We start from the raw sequence: 15,338 nt of genomic DNA on the forward strand, positions 1-15,338 counted from the left end.
TTATAAGCCATATTTTTAAGCATGAAAAACTAAATCAAAATGAATTTTGTAATAGGATATAAATAAAAATGATCTGAGCATGAAGTAAAAGACCTCAGTATAAATGTCAACATTTGGGAACTGTATAATTCTGATCAAGTCATTTACTTTAAGTTTCTTCTACCACATATGCCTCTCTCTTTTATACTCTTATTTTTTTGAAGATATGAATGCTAAATGTTAAATTAGATATTTATGTAGGAGAGGTATCATTTGGTACAGTTAATATACTAGATATTAACAAATAGATGCAAAGTGCTTGCTCAAAGGAAATATTTTATAAAGATTATTCTTTTCATAATATTCAGAATTGGAGCTCAATTAAATGTATTAAATATTCTTAAATATAAAAGTACAATGTTTACTTTTTTCAGAGAGAGGGAGGGAGGGAGACAGAGAAAGAGAGATAGATAGATAGAGAGAGAGAGAGAGAGAGAGAAGCATTAACTTGTTGATCCACTTAGTTGCACGCATTGATTACTTCTCATACGTGCCCTGACTGGGGCTCGAACTGGCTACCTTAGGGTCAAGTTGTCAGTGTCAGGATTGAGACGGCCACCTGCAAATCAAGCCAGCAACCCTGATACTTGGGTCAACACTATCCACTGCACCACTATCCAGGGCACAATGCTTTTACTTTTAAATGCTCTCTTCAAAGATATGAAATGTATGATGAACAACATGTAATCAATCCGATTAGTATAATATACTAGTCTCACCCATTTTCAGGAGAAGAAATTTATATAGAAAAAAAGAAACTAAAGAAGAGATAAGAAAAGAGGTTAAATCATTAGTTGAATATTTGTGTGAGATTTTAAAAAATATATGTGCCTAAAATAACAAAATAGATTTGTGAAACATATTAATAATAATAGTATAGACAAATGTATTTTAAACTAAATTTTCTTAAACAAATTAATCTACCAACATGGACTCTTACTTCCTTTCTCCAATCCACATTTCAACTGGAAAATTTTAATATAAGACTGTATATACACTAGATTACAATGTAGTAAATTACCAAATCAAAATGCTTACATCGTGTGTTTAAATTTTAAAGCATATGATGATGAATTAATTTTCCAAGTATTCATGGTAAATTCAGCAATTGTGTCCATTTCTAGAATATTTCTAGAAATCCATATTTATATTCAAACACTAAGATATTCTAAAAAATAGTAGTTATATTGACTAATGTAAAACAAATAAATATAACAAGCTTCAAAATATGCAGTCTCTCAAATATGCTCACTCTCTGTGAATGTACTTCAATCTTCTTCCTCTATCTGTTTTCAGTATATCTAACTGCCAATTTATTTCACTGACAGGCCCCCTTCAGAGACTGGTAACATTTCATCATAATTTGAATCACTCTTTGTAGCAAATACAATACATTTACTACCTAAAGGTAGAAATACCTACCCCTTATTTCTTCAGTATAATTCCTATTTATTACCCAAGTCTCAAGTTTGACCTCACTTATCCTGAACAAAACAAACAAATAAACAAACAAACAAAAACCACTATCCCACTCCTACCTCTGACCATCCTAACATGAAGTCTGAACTAGATGGCTACTCTGCGTTCTTCCATAGCTTAGCATTTCCTCTAGAACAGCCATTGTAACTCCACCGTATTGATCGGTTTCCTCCACTACAGTGTACATTCTATGAGAGCAAGACTATGCCTGAACTATGCATAGTTTTATACTATACACATAGCACCTACTTTGTGACAGGCAACAACTCCCAACAATTGCTCAAAGTTTTCATTAACACCTGCACTTCACACACAAGGAAACTGAAGCACAAGGAGGTTAAATAACTTGACTTGAAGTTGTATAATTTGTAAGGGACAAAACTGAGAGCTGAGCTTACCTTGAATTCAAAGTTATAGCTGTCAACAACTGTATTATACGACTTCTCAACTGTATAAAGATATGTTCAATGGCTTATTAATTATAATATTATTCCTTGAATACAGAAACATAGAAAATGGTGATGGCCAAATTAATGCCTTTAATTAAATTACATAAAGTAAACTTAATTTCCCAATTGCCTAGATTCAACTAGAAACTAAGAACACCTCCAAACAAAATGAATTTTCTCAAGTTCATTGAATTGTATACATATTCATGACATCACTGTTTTGCTGGGTTTTGTCCAACATATATAGCTCTATTTCTCTAATATTTCAAGCAATATTAATCAACACCATTCAATTTCTATAACCTATAGAATTTGAATCCATGTATAAAATCTGTTAATATATATTGAGTTGCTAGTCTATGCAAGACACTTTAAGATACTACATAATCTAGTCAGAGGAAATAAAAAAGACTCAAAAAAGATGAGTGGGTATATAATAAATATTAAATGAGCAGGAAGTAAGAAAGGAATGGTAGAGATAAGAGTTGCACAAGTGGTAGACAATATTTAATAAAATCAAGAGAGATGACTTAGGGAGATATGTAAGCATTCAGAGTAGAAAGAACTTTAATGGAATTTTTAAGGGAACTATATGAACATTTTCTTCTATTTTTTATATTTAAAAATATATACATACATATATTAGGACACAGAACTATAGAGAAACACAGCCCCTGCCCCACAGAAATCAAAGCGTAGTCTGCTGTGAATATTGTTAAGAGGAACAAACATATTGCCATTATAATAAATTCATCTTCACTTTCTTACATCGATCTCAAAAGTTATTGATAATATTTCTTATTCTATAATGAAAATAATGTTAATAATTATTACAAATATATAGTGCCAACTGCATTTTATGGAAGGTTTTTTTTTTTAATTCATTTTAGAGAGGAGAGAGAGTTAGAATGATAGAGAGAGAGAGAGAGAGAGAGAGAGAGAAGGAGTAGGAAGCATCAACTCCCATATATGCCTTGACCAGGCAAGCCCAGGGTTTTGAACCAGTGACCTCAGTATTCCAGGTCGACGCTTTATCCACTGCGCCACCACAGGTCAGGCGGAAGGTTTTTTTTTTTTTGTATTTTTCTGAAGCTGGAAATGGGGAGAGACAGTCAGACTCCCACATGCGCCCGACCAGGATCCACCCAGCACGCCCACCAGGGGGCGACGCTCTGCCCACCAGGGGGCGATGCTCTGCCCCTCCGGGGCATTGCTCTGTTGTGACCAGAGCCACTCTAGTGCCTGGGGCAGAGGCCAAGGAGCCATCCCCAGCGCCTGGGCCATCTTTGCACCAATGGAGCCTCGGCTGCGGGAGGGGAAGAGAGAGACAGAGAGGAAAGAGAGGGGGAGGGGTGGAGAAGCAGATAGGCGCTTCTCCTGTGTGCCCTGGCCGGGAATCGAACCAGGGACTTCTGCACGCCAGGTCGACGCTCTACCACTGAGCCAACCGGCCAGGGCAAGGAAGGTTTTTTAATTGCATTATCTCACATTCATGTTCACAATAATCCAATGAGGTGGGAAGAGCTTCTATTTCTAATTCACACGTGTACAAAGCAAAGCACTGAGCACCTAAAGAGCTCACTCACTGGTACATAGCTAGTGTGGTGGAGCCAGGATTTGATTCCAAATTGTGTGACTCTAGAGGCCAAGCTCAACCATAGAAAGACTAACATTCTAAGGGTTTCACATAGTGGTTCTCAAACTGTCCTGTGCATATGAGTCACCTGAAATCTCATGAAACGCCCATCACATTGTCACTCAGCAGATCTGCAGTAGGCCCTCAGATGCTTTATGCCAAACAGCCAAATGACATCCGTGCTGCTGACCACAGACCATGTTATGAGTAGCAAAGGATTAGCAGACTCAAAAATCATGGCAATTGCAGATATTGTCAGCTTTAAAGATTTGTTTCTTATGACAGTACCCAAATGGGCTAAATTTATTAAATGTTTCATAGCTGTGTGGCATTAGTATTCTTGGCTCTTTGAACATTGGAAACCTTCACCAGTTCCACCTGGATGCTTAGCAATCACTGGTAAGGATTCCCAGAAACAGATGCTGCTCGTCAGGTTTCCCATGTCCTTTATTTCATTGTCTTAGCCACATATTTAACATGTATCTTCCATGTTTATGCAACTAGGTTAAGAAGTCAGTCAGAAGACCTCTACTCTTGCATGCCTGGGAGTTTTGGTGGGGATGAGAGGAGAGAGCGGAAAAAAGAAATCAGTCTGGGTGCTTTTGAAATGTGCTGACATCAGCTAGATTGATGGCTACAGGAGCTCAAGTATATAAGAGGAATTTCTACATCACTACACTGAAAAATGAGACAGGAGGGACTACAAATTATAACATCCATAGTCACGGTCATGGCAACAGCTGTAAAATTGTTCTCAGATGAGTACACCCATATAAGACACTTCTCTAAGTTCAACTTCAATCTGTCTCCTGTCTGTCTCTTTGTAGCAGCAATGAAGTGCTTCAAGTTCATTAAGAGGGCGTATCGAAGCCGCTGTGCATCAGGAGGGCATTCTAATAAGAGTCTCTCTGGACTCATCACAATAAAGGTTGCACCACAGCCCCAGCTGAAATGACACTCTCTGTAGCTCCTCCAGGGTGGGTGTCACCACAAATAATAGTTTCTGTGCCATTTATATATTAAATATTAAGTCCCTGTTCCTAATGATCTACTTCTGAATGTTGATAACTCGACTTTTGACTGAGAATGAGGTGTTATGTGGGGATGGGGAAAAGAACAGATGTCTAATGCACATATTTAAAGGCATTCCTGCAATGGACTTTTATCTTGCATTTGTAGGGCTTATTTGTGCCCATGACCCTGCTTCTTTTCTCTGCCTCCAAAGAAAAAAAGTTCTCTAGTCCCTTCCTCTCCTCTCCTTCCCCTTCTTCTTCCATTTCCCTATCCTCCATCACCAACTGCACTACAAACAAATAATGAAGCAACTGCCTACATTTTCCAGGTACTTTCATACATGGTGTCACATTTAAAACCATAATAATCTGCATTATACTGAGGATTTTTCTTGTTATAAAATAAGAAAGCTGAAGCTTAGAAAGAGAAAGTAACTCGTTCAGATTCATACACACAGTAAAACTTAGAAAAGAGAGAATGAAAATTGGAACTCAGATTCATCAGACTCCAAAATTTGGAGTCTTTTGACTCTCTTTTTTTTCCTGTTTGTCACATACTCAGACATTCTGCTTGGATGGCTCTTCAGAAAGCCACATGTTTGTCACAACAGCGAAGTTAATTGGGTAACTCCTTGAATTGTGGTTTTCCTCTTCCTCAATGAGCAGTGTATAAATGAGAATGTCATAAAGAGAATCTCCACTCAGGAATTTATACAGAGGTGGAAAAAAGTAGGTTTACAGTTATATTATTATTTTATTATTATATTATTTATTGTACTACAGTTGTAAGCCTACTTTTGCCCACCCTTCTATAATATCTCCTTGGACATCCTGCTTGCACTATTCTTCTGAGCTGATGTAAAAATAGATTTTAATTAATGCTTTAAAACATTTAAATTTACAGAGTTTATTTTTTTTAATTTTATTTAGAAAATTAAATTTAGCAGGGTGACATTGATCAATAGAGTACACATAGGCTTTAGGAAAATGTTTCTATAGCATTTGAACTGTTGATTATATTCATTTTTAAGTATCTCATCTTGCAAAAAAATATACATCATTGACGATCTGGGGAAAATGCCAATCTAGTTCTAAAATGAATACATGGAGGTAAATGTGGCAGCCACAACAGGCACATGGGAAGTTTAGATGAAAAGATTGCTCTGTGGAAGGTCAGCCAGCTTTAGAGCAGAGGTCGGGAACCTATGCCTCGCGAGCCAGATGTGGCTCTTTTGATGGCTGCATCTGGCTCGCAGACAAATCTCTAATAAAAAAATAATAATGTTAAAAATATAAAACATCATCATGTATTACAATCCATTAATTTCCTACTGTTCATGTTCACGGTTGCGGGTGGCTGGAGCCAGTCACAGCTGTCCTCCGGGACAACACCAAATTTTTACTGGATAATGCTTAACGTACATGGGTCATTGTTTGGCTCTCATAGAATTACATTTTAAAAGATGTGGCGTTCATGGCTTTCTCAGCCAAAAAGGTTCCCGTCCCCTGCTTTACAGCCTAATACCATGTAGGCAACAGACAGTGTTATTAGCCTCTGAAAGGATACAGGGAACACACTCAACTATTTATCTCTTCTTTCTCAGGAACAGTATATTGCTTAAATGGAAGCAAACCAGCTTTCAACCCAAAAGGTAACAACAAAGTAACAATACAGAAAGTAATATAAAGTAACAACAACATGGATGACAACAGTAGGATTCTTTTTAAAGCATTCACTGTGTGTGGCAGGCTTTGTACTCAGGGATGTGTATGTTCCCTGCTGAATTTGAGACAATTTCACCATCACAGAACATTGTTAAAGGAAAAAATGATTGTTCTATGTGGCCAGGACATTTAGTTTGATAAAAGTAAATTTAGAGTCTCATTTCACAGTTCACAAAAATACACCTTTGAATATTTAAAAAGAAAAAAAAAAGTAGCATTAGAATCCAAAGGTATACATATTGTTACTAACTTGCCCCTTGTTGCTTCACCAAACTGTCTTCCACAAATAGTTGCTTCTGCAATGCCTCAATCATCAACTTTATGATGACTCAGCAAAACCATGGTATGTAATTACAGGAAACCTACAGGCCCTGCCCATTCTGCACATACTTACTTTGTGTCACTTGCAATATTAAGGTGCTGCTTTGTGGAGTATTGTAACACTTAGGGAAGCTTTAAGTTTACCAACCAGTTTGAACAAAGTGTGCAATTTCTGTATAGGCATGCATAATATGTCAACACCTCAATATGAGCATTTATGCATAAGCAAACAACATATGCCCACATCTATTTAATCATACAACTTGATATATGTACCTAATTATGTGGCCTCTTGAAAATCCCTAAGATTAACTTGAAGTTATCATGTAAACATTATTTTTCAGGCTTATATAAGTATTAAGAAAATTAAAGTCATGTAAAATACATAATTAAATCACCAGTAAAGAAATATAAGTAAAACATTTATTTTTTGCATTGCTTTGAAAAGGAAACAGTTCAGTTCATTGATCTTATAGTCATTAGAGAGTAATTTAAAAATCACAAGTCAGCAAACAACTGTTGGCGAGGATGTGGAAAACAGGGAACCCTTATGCACTGTGGCGGGAATGTAGGTTGGTGCAGCCACTATAGAAAACAGAAAGGAGGGTCCTCAAAAAATAAAAAATGGAACTGCCTTATGACCCAGTGAATCCACTTCTGGAATATAGCTGAAGAAACTCAAAGCACTATTTCAAAAGAATATAGGTAGCCCTATGCTCATTGCAGTGTTATTTATAATAACCAGTTATTGTAACAACTCCAGTGCATGTCCATAGATGAGTGGATAAATAAGCTGTGGTCCATTTATACAATAGAATATCACTTGGACATAAAAAAGAAGGAAATCTTACTTTCTCGACAGCATGGATGTACCTAGAAGGCATTATGCTAAGTATAATAAGTCAGTCAAAGACAAATACTGTATGATTTCACTTACATGTGGAATCTAAGGAACAATATGAATAACAAACAAAATAGAAACAGACTATTTTGCCAGAGGTTAGGGGATGGATGCCAGAGGGAAGGGATATTGGTAAAATGTGTAAAAAAATGTGAATGACTTAAAAAAGTAAAAATTGAAAGTTATAGAATAGTCATGGGGGTGTGAGCAATAGTAAATATTATTGTAATAAACTATGTACAGTGCCAGGTGGGTATTGAAAATATCAGGGGGAAATATTTTGTAAAGTATATGAACGTCTAACCACTATACTGTACACTTGAAACTAAAACAAAATAATAGGCCCTGGCTGGTTGGCTCAGTTGTAGAAGTCCTGGGTTTGATTCCCAATCAGGGCACACAGGAGGAGCAACCATCTGGTTCTCCACCCTTCCCTCTCCCCTTTTCTCTCTCTCTCTCTTTCACTCTCTTCCCCTCCTGCAGCCAGGGCTCAATTGGTTCGAGCAAGTTGGCCTTGGGAGCTGAGGATGGCTTGGTGGCCTCCACCTCAGGTGCTAAAAAAAAATGGCTTGGTTGCTGAGGAATAGAGCAATGGCCCAAGATGGGCAGAGCATTGCCCCCTAATGGGCTTGCTGGGTAGATCCCAGTTGGGGTGCATGCTGGAGTCTGTCTCTCTGTCTCCCTCCTCTCACTAAAATAAATAAATAAAATAAAACAAAATAATATTGAATGTAAACTGTAACTTAAAAATAAAATTTAAGTTAAAAAATAAATACTGCCTAAATTAGTTCATCTTAGAGGAAAAACAATTACATGTCAAAGAATTTCTACCCCCCATCTCAAAAAATCAAAGAAAATACTTAAAAACTAGATATCTATGTTTTAAAAGTAAAAATTCCATGGCTAGTGCAACATTCACATTAAACCTTACAGTTTTAAACAGTTCAATTGCAAATGTTGCGAAATTCTTAGTATCAGTCCTACTAGGTCTATGTTGGGAGTCAATGAAAGTAAACACTTCCACAGCAGAAGGTCCCTCATTAGGATCCAGGAGAAGAGGGGATCTCACCTCTTCAGCAGATGTGCAGGTACAACGTACAGCTCACATGGGAGAAACAATGAAAACATGGTAACATGCCCTCTGGTGCTGGGGTATGTCTCTTAGCAACATGGAAAAACAACTCTCTGCTAACACACTCTCAAGTAACAAGAGTTTGCAGATCATAATTTAGAAACTGAATTCCAGACACAGCTAGAAATATTAACATTTGTAATAATTTAAAACTGTTTAACCTTTTTTGATACTCAGATTTTATAAAACAAGAATAATTTTTTTTATGAGAATTAGCTTCAGGGATATAAAGTGTATGTCCAAATGACTGAGGGCATCATTTGCATCCCTATTCCCAGTGAACAAGTATTTGTTTTTTCTTTAAAGCATAGTATCCGCCTAGAGTACTCTTGTTGGGTGCCTGGGCAAATTGATACATGCTGGTGTCAGAACAGATTATTCATTGTTTGTTTCTGAATGTCACGTCATCAAGAAAAGAAACTAGGACTCTCAAAAGAAAAAAAATTTTTTTTAAATATCTTATTTATTGATTTTTTTAGAGAGAGAGGAGTGAGAGAGAGAGACAGAGAGAGAGAGGAGGGGGAGGAGCAGGAAGCATCAACTCCCATATGTGCCTTGACCAGGCAAGCCCAAGGTTTCGAACCGGCAACCTCAGTGTTCCAGGTCGACGCTTTATCCCACTGCGCCACCACAGGTCAGGCCGAAAAAATTTTAAAAACAATGCAATCTTCATTCTATCATTTGTTCTGAGAAATTTGTTCTCACATTCCAGTCCAACAGAATCGCAGGATGCCATTACTTTCTATCACAATAACATTTCTCTTTCAGCCTTCTCTGCATGTGATAATCTATGGCCACACTCACTGATATTTTAATATATTGGGTGAAATAAGTATAATATTTTTTGAATTGCACTATTATTAAATAATGTTAGCTGTATCTTTTGATGTACAATTTGTGATTCTCCATGGTATCCTTTCATTAGATGTCACCTAAATTGCAAACAGACTATTTTACAATCCCATGCACGTAAAAATGACTGTACTTTCAATGGCATTTTAGAATAAGGAAATTAAATTTTATTGTGAATAAACCTTTACTAACTATTGAAAATTCTAGAGATTCTTCAATTGATTCATATAACTTATCAACTAAGACAAGCATTCAAGGAGCATGTTAGAGATCATTTGGTTAACCCATCATGTAAAATACATTAATTTACTAATTTTAAATGGTACAATTTCTAATAACTAAAAGGAACAGCAATTAGAATTAGAATAATAATACTCAAATGACTGTTCTCTGAATCCTGTCATTACAATACAGTAAACTTTGAAAGTTCTCATTTAATTTTCATTTTAGTTATGCCCAGGACATGCAGACAAACTAGTTTTGACAGATCACCTTGTCAGCAGATGGTTTCTTATATTTTTATATAACTTAAGCCACCACTACAAATCTCCACGTCAAAAGGTTAAATAAAATATTCATACTAAAAATGATATATCACGGGAATAGTTTAAAGAACAAATTATTATAATTTTTTATATATAATGTTTATTATTGTTTTGTTTTTTCTCATAATTTAAAATGTTTTTGAAATATAAACTATCATGACATATATTAATTTATAAACATTGATACTAGATATATTGACATCCATTTGTAACACTATATTAGCAGGAAATGCCATGTAGCATGTAAAACAAATTCCAGATGGCTATATTATATCAGATGATACAATTTATGCTCATTATTAGCAACCTTCAGGGATTTAATGCCTACATTTGAACTATTATACATACTTGTGCATGTGAGATCATACAAATTAAATATTTTAGAATTTTTAGTTAGTTTGAATTAAAAGTGATGGCTAACTACCATGAAAACTCTTGTCTTTTGCTCCAGATTTGGACCTAAGGATATCTGCTTTTTATGGCCCAGAACCTTGTAAAGCATGTCATCTGTCTCCACCTTGTGGTTACTGTATTACTATTTTGTAATTTTTCACTACTTCCTAAACATACATAAGAGACTGAATGACTATGAAAAAAAAACATGACTGCTTTGCTACCTTTGGATTTTTACTTTTAAACACCAGAAATTAAGAAAATATATATTTCACATGACAAAAAAAATTCAGATACATTATGATATCAAAATATTAGGTCACCTAAAGCACTTCTATGTCTCTTTGTCAATTTCTTAGAAAATTGTCTCTTTTAGTAATTTCTTAGAAAAACATTCTATAACTTCAGTATCACATAGCTAAATTGGACACTTGAACAGTCTGTTCAAGAGAAGTCCATGTCTACGTTTAGTTTCCCTTAGAATTCCATAGCACATACAGGCCCCGTGTGACACTTCCTAGGAAAGTCACAAAACGAGGGAAATGTTTTTCCAACAAGAAATTGTCCTTCCCGTTCTCCCCAGGAAAAGCATAAGTCTTCAGTCATACAACTTAGGTTCTTCAATCAATAGTTGTATTCCATATTTTAAAGATAAACACCTAACTTCCAAATACACATTATTTTCTTCTTTTTCCATTCAAACTAAAAACCTGGGGAGTCTCAGGGATCAACACACACTGCTTTGCTTTCAGGGATCTATGGTCTGTCTGAGTTTGTGTTAGTGGATGGGAAATTCTCACAAAAGCGTCTAAAGCATAGATTACTGCTGTCAACTCACGTCTGAGTAAGAGAAAATTGTCTAATCAGATCATCTATTGGAAACACCTTAAAATGATCTAATCTGAGCAAAAAAAAGTTCCTACATAGTTGAATTAGCTAAACCAAATTTGACTACAGTACTGCTCTATTAACTAAGCATAATTGTCCCCATTGAATTTCACTTCTTGTTGCACATAGTTTAATATCATGAAGAGAAGTTAAAACTGTACTGTTTTGAAAATACTACCTTAAAATTCAGCAGAAGGCCCTAGTCCCTCAGTCACATTGCTTAAAATAGGTTCTTGATTTTCTCATGGTTTAGGTGTAAATGACATACTCTCAGGCTATACACATGATCCACAGTGAGAGGCACCAAGCCAGCACCTCTTTAAATCCACATTTTGTACATTACAGAGAACCGTGCATCGTATAGTTAATCATAATCTAACTTTAGCAATATTTACACTATGTGTTCTTTCTTCCTGATAACTTCAAGTTTTAATGCATTATTTCAAGAAAATAAAATAGACATGAATAATATGTCTCTTTAGGAAAACTAAGGTTATAATATTTGTGTCCTGCTACTTTTAAAGATTAAATACCCATTATAACTATGTATCGACTTTTTGTGCTTCAACCTTAACTGTCCAAAACACTATAGTACTTATTTATGTTACCTAAAACTAAGGATTCAAATAAACAATATAGATTTACGATTTCCATATAAATGCTCACAAAGCATGTGAAGACAGAAGAAAGTGCTACAATATTTATATGCATCTTGGAGAAACTGTTTTGAGAGACAGATTTGATACTGTATATAAATAATTCACCACTTTAACATTAATGAATCTGTTTCCTTAAGATGTTCTTTAGATAAGAAAAGCCCCAAAGAAAGCTGGAATTGAGGAGGGGGCAGTTAGAAAATACAGGAAACTTCATTGATAACATTTCCATTCCAAAAGCTGTAACACAGCTTGAGTATTTGATTTAGCATGTAATTTACCCTACACACATGTTAGATGCCACAATGTTGTCACGGGCTAACACTTACCTTTATCATTGCCATTTGCATAACTTGGAGGCTTGTTTTTGTCAATGCTGTTAAAGCTCTGACTTCTCCTATTTAAATTAGAGGCTCCCTGGACCTTGCCGCTGCTGCCTGCAGCAGGCACCCTAGAGGGACCTGGAAGCCTGAAATAGTATAAGAAAAATTACATCATTATTGTACATTGTGAAAAGATGTGCAGCAGAAGGTTCTGAGCAGGGAAGAGTTAATGGGAAACACAGTATGTGACGTTCTAAAACTTACTTCGCTTAAAACATTCCTTTTAAGTGACAAATAACAAAGCATAAAGTCTGAGGATCTTTAGAAAAATCTTATTTACCTTTCCAATAAACACGGCTCAAAAGTATATTAATAATATAGAGCAATTAGTAATAAAGTCACTTCTGGGGAAAAAAATGCATACTTACCATATCCTGATGAATAAAAATTTGACTTAAAAATTATGTTACAGTTACTTGAAAGGCAATAAAAATAGTAACACTTTGACTTTATTATGATCTCAGGGTGTTAATCAGCTACCTGCAGCTGTTGTTAAGCTTGTTCCTTTCAACCAACGTGTGGGACATTTGTTTGTATCTTAGGTAGCTGCATCCTAAACCAACTCATACATCGATAGCAAGAACAAAGTTACTGAACCAACTGCAAACAGTAACTACTTATTGAATACCTAAGCTAGTTAGCTACTCTAAAACATGGAGTGGAGAGCAAGGTCCCCGCTTAATTTGTTTTTGACCAATCTCACGTTAAAACCTTTCATTTCTTTGCCAAAAGTAAGTACCTAGAGTTTATCTCACATGTGTGGCCTACAGATTGCAGAGGAAATATAACAAGAAAGAATGCCAGTCTCAGAAGAAGAAAACCTCTGTTAGCAGAAAAACAATTTAAAATGCGTCTCCAGGCCTGACCTGTGGCGGCGCAGTAGATAAAGCATCGACCTGGAAATGCTGAGGTTGCTGGTTCGAAACCCTGGGCTTGCCTGGTCAAGGCACATATGAGAGTTGATGCTTCCAGCTCCTCCCCCCCTTCTCTCTCTCTGTCTTTCCCTCTCCTCTCTAAAATAAATAAATAAAAAATTTTAAAAATAAAATAAAATGCACCTCCAGTGGCAGTAGCATTAGCTATTCTTTGTGTATGAAGAACAGGGCATTGGGAACATGCACAGACTCTCTTAAAATTAAAGGACTTTTGGCAGAAAGTGATAATATGCAGTTATTTTATCTGGCCTATAAATATTGGTTTGATCATTTATTTTACTTTTTAAAAGTTTCCATATTAAATTTTCAAGTATCATTTTTTTCAGATAATTAAATTTGCCTAAAATGTACAACTACTATATTTTATTTTATACTACTAACACATATATAATATATAAACTCAATCTACATAGTTAAAAACTAGAAATTAAGAATTAGTATTGGCATTCTAAGTCTTTAATACATGATATTAAAGGTTGCGGCCACTTCGATTGTATTTGCTGCCATCATGTGGAGGTTACTGTGTACTGCAGTGGTAATTGCTATTTTGAAAGAAAAACAAAAACAATCCAGAATTTAGGAAATATTACTGAGTTTTTCACTGTTCTCTTCTACAAAACTTCTAAAATAATAGAATGTTTTATGTCTTTATATTAGTGCCAGTAAGTCACAATTTGACAATTGATTGTAACAATATTCATATTTTAACTCCATTTACAATATTAGTTGGTATATTATTTCTGTAGACTATTAGGAAATTGAATGCTTAAATAATAGCAATATCTTCTTTAATAGTAACAGATATTGCAAAATGGAATAAATATCAGAAAAAACACAAATACCAGATTTGAAACAGAAGTGTTGATTTCTCAGAATAGTTAATAGTTTCAAAACACTGACTGTGTTTTGGAGTTTAAATACATGTGGCAAATAAAGAGTCTCATTGGCTAGTTTGCTCATGAGAGGTTGTATCAGACACAAGACGGAATTTTTTTCCAAATGATTCCAGCAGTTAAACTTTTGTTCAAACTGATCTCCAGATCTTGTCAGTAAAGCACAAGAACTATGGACCCGGAATTTTGAGTACCAGTGACTGCCCTCGGTAAAAAAGACTCAACTAATTAATTTGGCCAAATGTCACAATCATCATAAATCTGAAAACTATTCCTGTAGACACAGTCATAGACTTAGAAAGTTCTTTCTATATATACATTTTGTCACAAAACATGCCTTGCTACCAAAGTCAATCTGCTCTAGAAAGCAATTAAAATGCATTTTAATCTTTTACTGTGGCCCATGAAGCCCAGTGATCTTTAGTTCTCAGAAGAACAAATGAAAACAAATTCAAAAAATCCATTTGCTCCTCTCATTACCCTAATCTGACAGGCAGCCAGAGTGCCCGATCATTCATCAAAGCCATAAAAAAGGAAATGAAAATAACCACTCTCTCCAAAAAAAAAAAAAAAAAAAGAGGAAGAAAAGAAATAGAGATGGTCTATTAAGTCAAAGTACCTAAAGTATATTTTATATGCATAAGTCTTAGAAATGGTAATAAAAATGCCTCTGTACATGGCAGGTCACAGTTCTTTGCACATTCTTATTGATTACATATCTTCTAATTTGTAATTAAATACCCTTTTAATGTTTCTCTTCAGAATGATTTTAATTACTATGAAAATGAACATAATTTTAAAACCCAAGGCCAGGAGAAAGGCACATACCTCAAGTCAAGGAATCCTAAGTGGTCCTTGTGGTCAAACATTGCATAGTCTGATTCACTGTTATGGCAGTGACTAGTAAACCAGCACTGGCTACTTCCCCAGTGAGTAAGAAGGCATAGGTAGGCACATAATAATCAGGTGTGCAAGACACATTAGCAGTGGTTTTCCTCAGCTGTTCCATGCTACCATCATGCCTTCAGCAACTTAATATTTAAAAGAGAACCAAACACTTTTAACACATTTCTATATGCCAGTATTTTCCAAGCAGTA

At 35.4% G+C, this 15,338-nt stretch overlaps 1 protein-coding gene across 3 annotated transcripts in view; it reads right to left on the reverse strand.

Moving 5' to 3' along the window:
• NAV3 (neuron navigator 3) overlaps window positions 1-15,338 on the reverse strand; it is a 296,173-nt gene that overhangs the window by 213,528 nt on the left and 67,307 nt on the right. For all 3 annotated transcript variants that reach the window (XM_066257605.1, XM_066257604.1, XM_066257603.1), the window contains exon 6: window positions 12,359-12,498. In XM_066257605.1, the coding sequence (XP_066113702.1) occupies window positions 12,359-12,498 (140 nt within the window). The remainder of the gene's footprint in view (window positions 1-12,358; window positions 12,499-15,338) is intronic.

Source organism: Saccopteryx bilineata, chromosome 2, assembly GCF_036850765.1.
Source record: "Saccopteryx bilineata isolate mSacBil1 chromosome 2, mSacBil1_pri_phased_curated, whole genome shotgun sequence".
NCBI lineage: Eukaryota > Metazoa > Chordata > Mammalia > Chiroptera > Emballonuridae > Saccopteryx > Saccopteryx bilineata.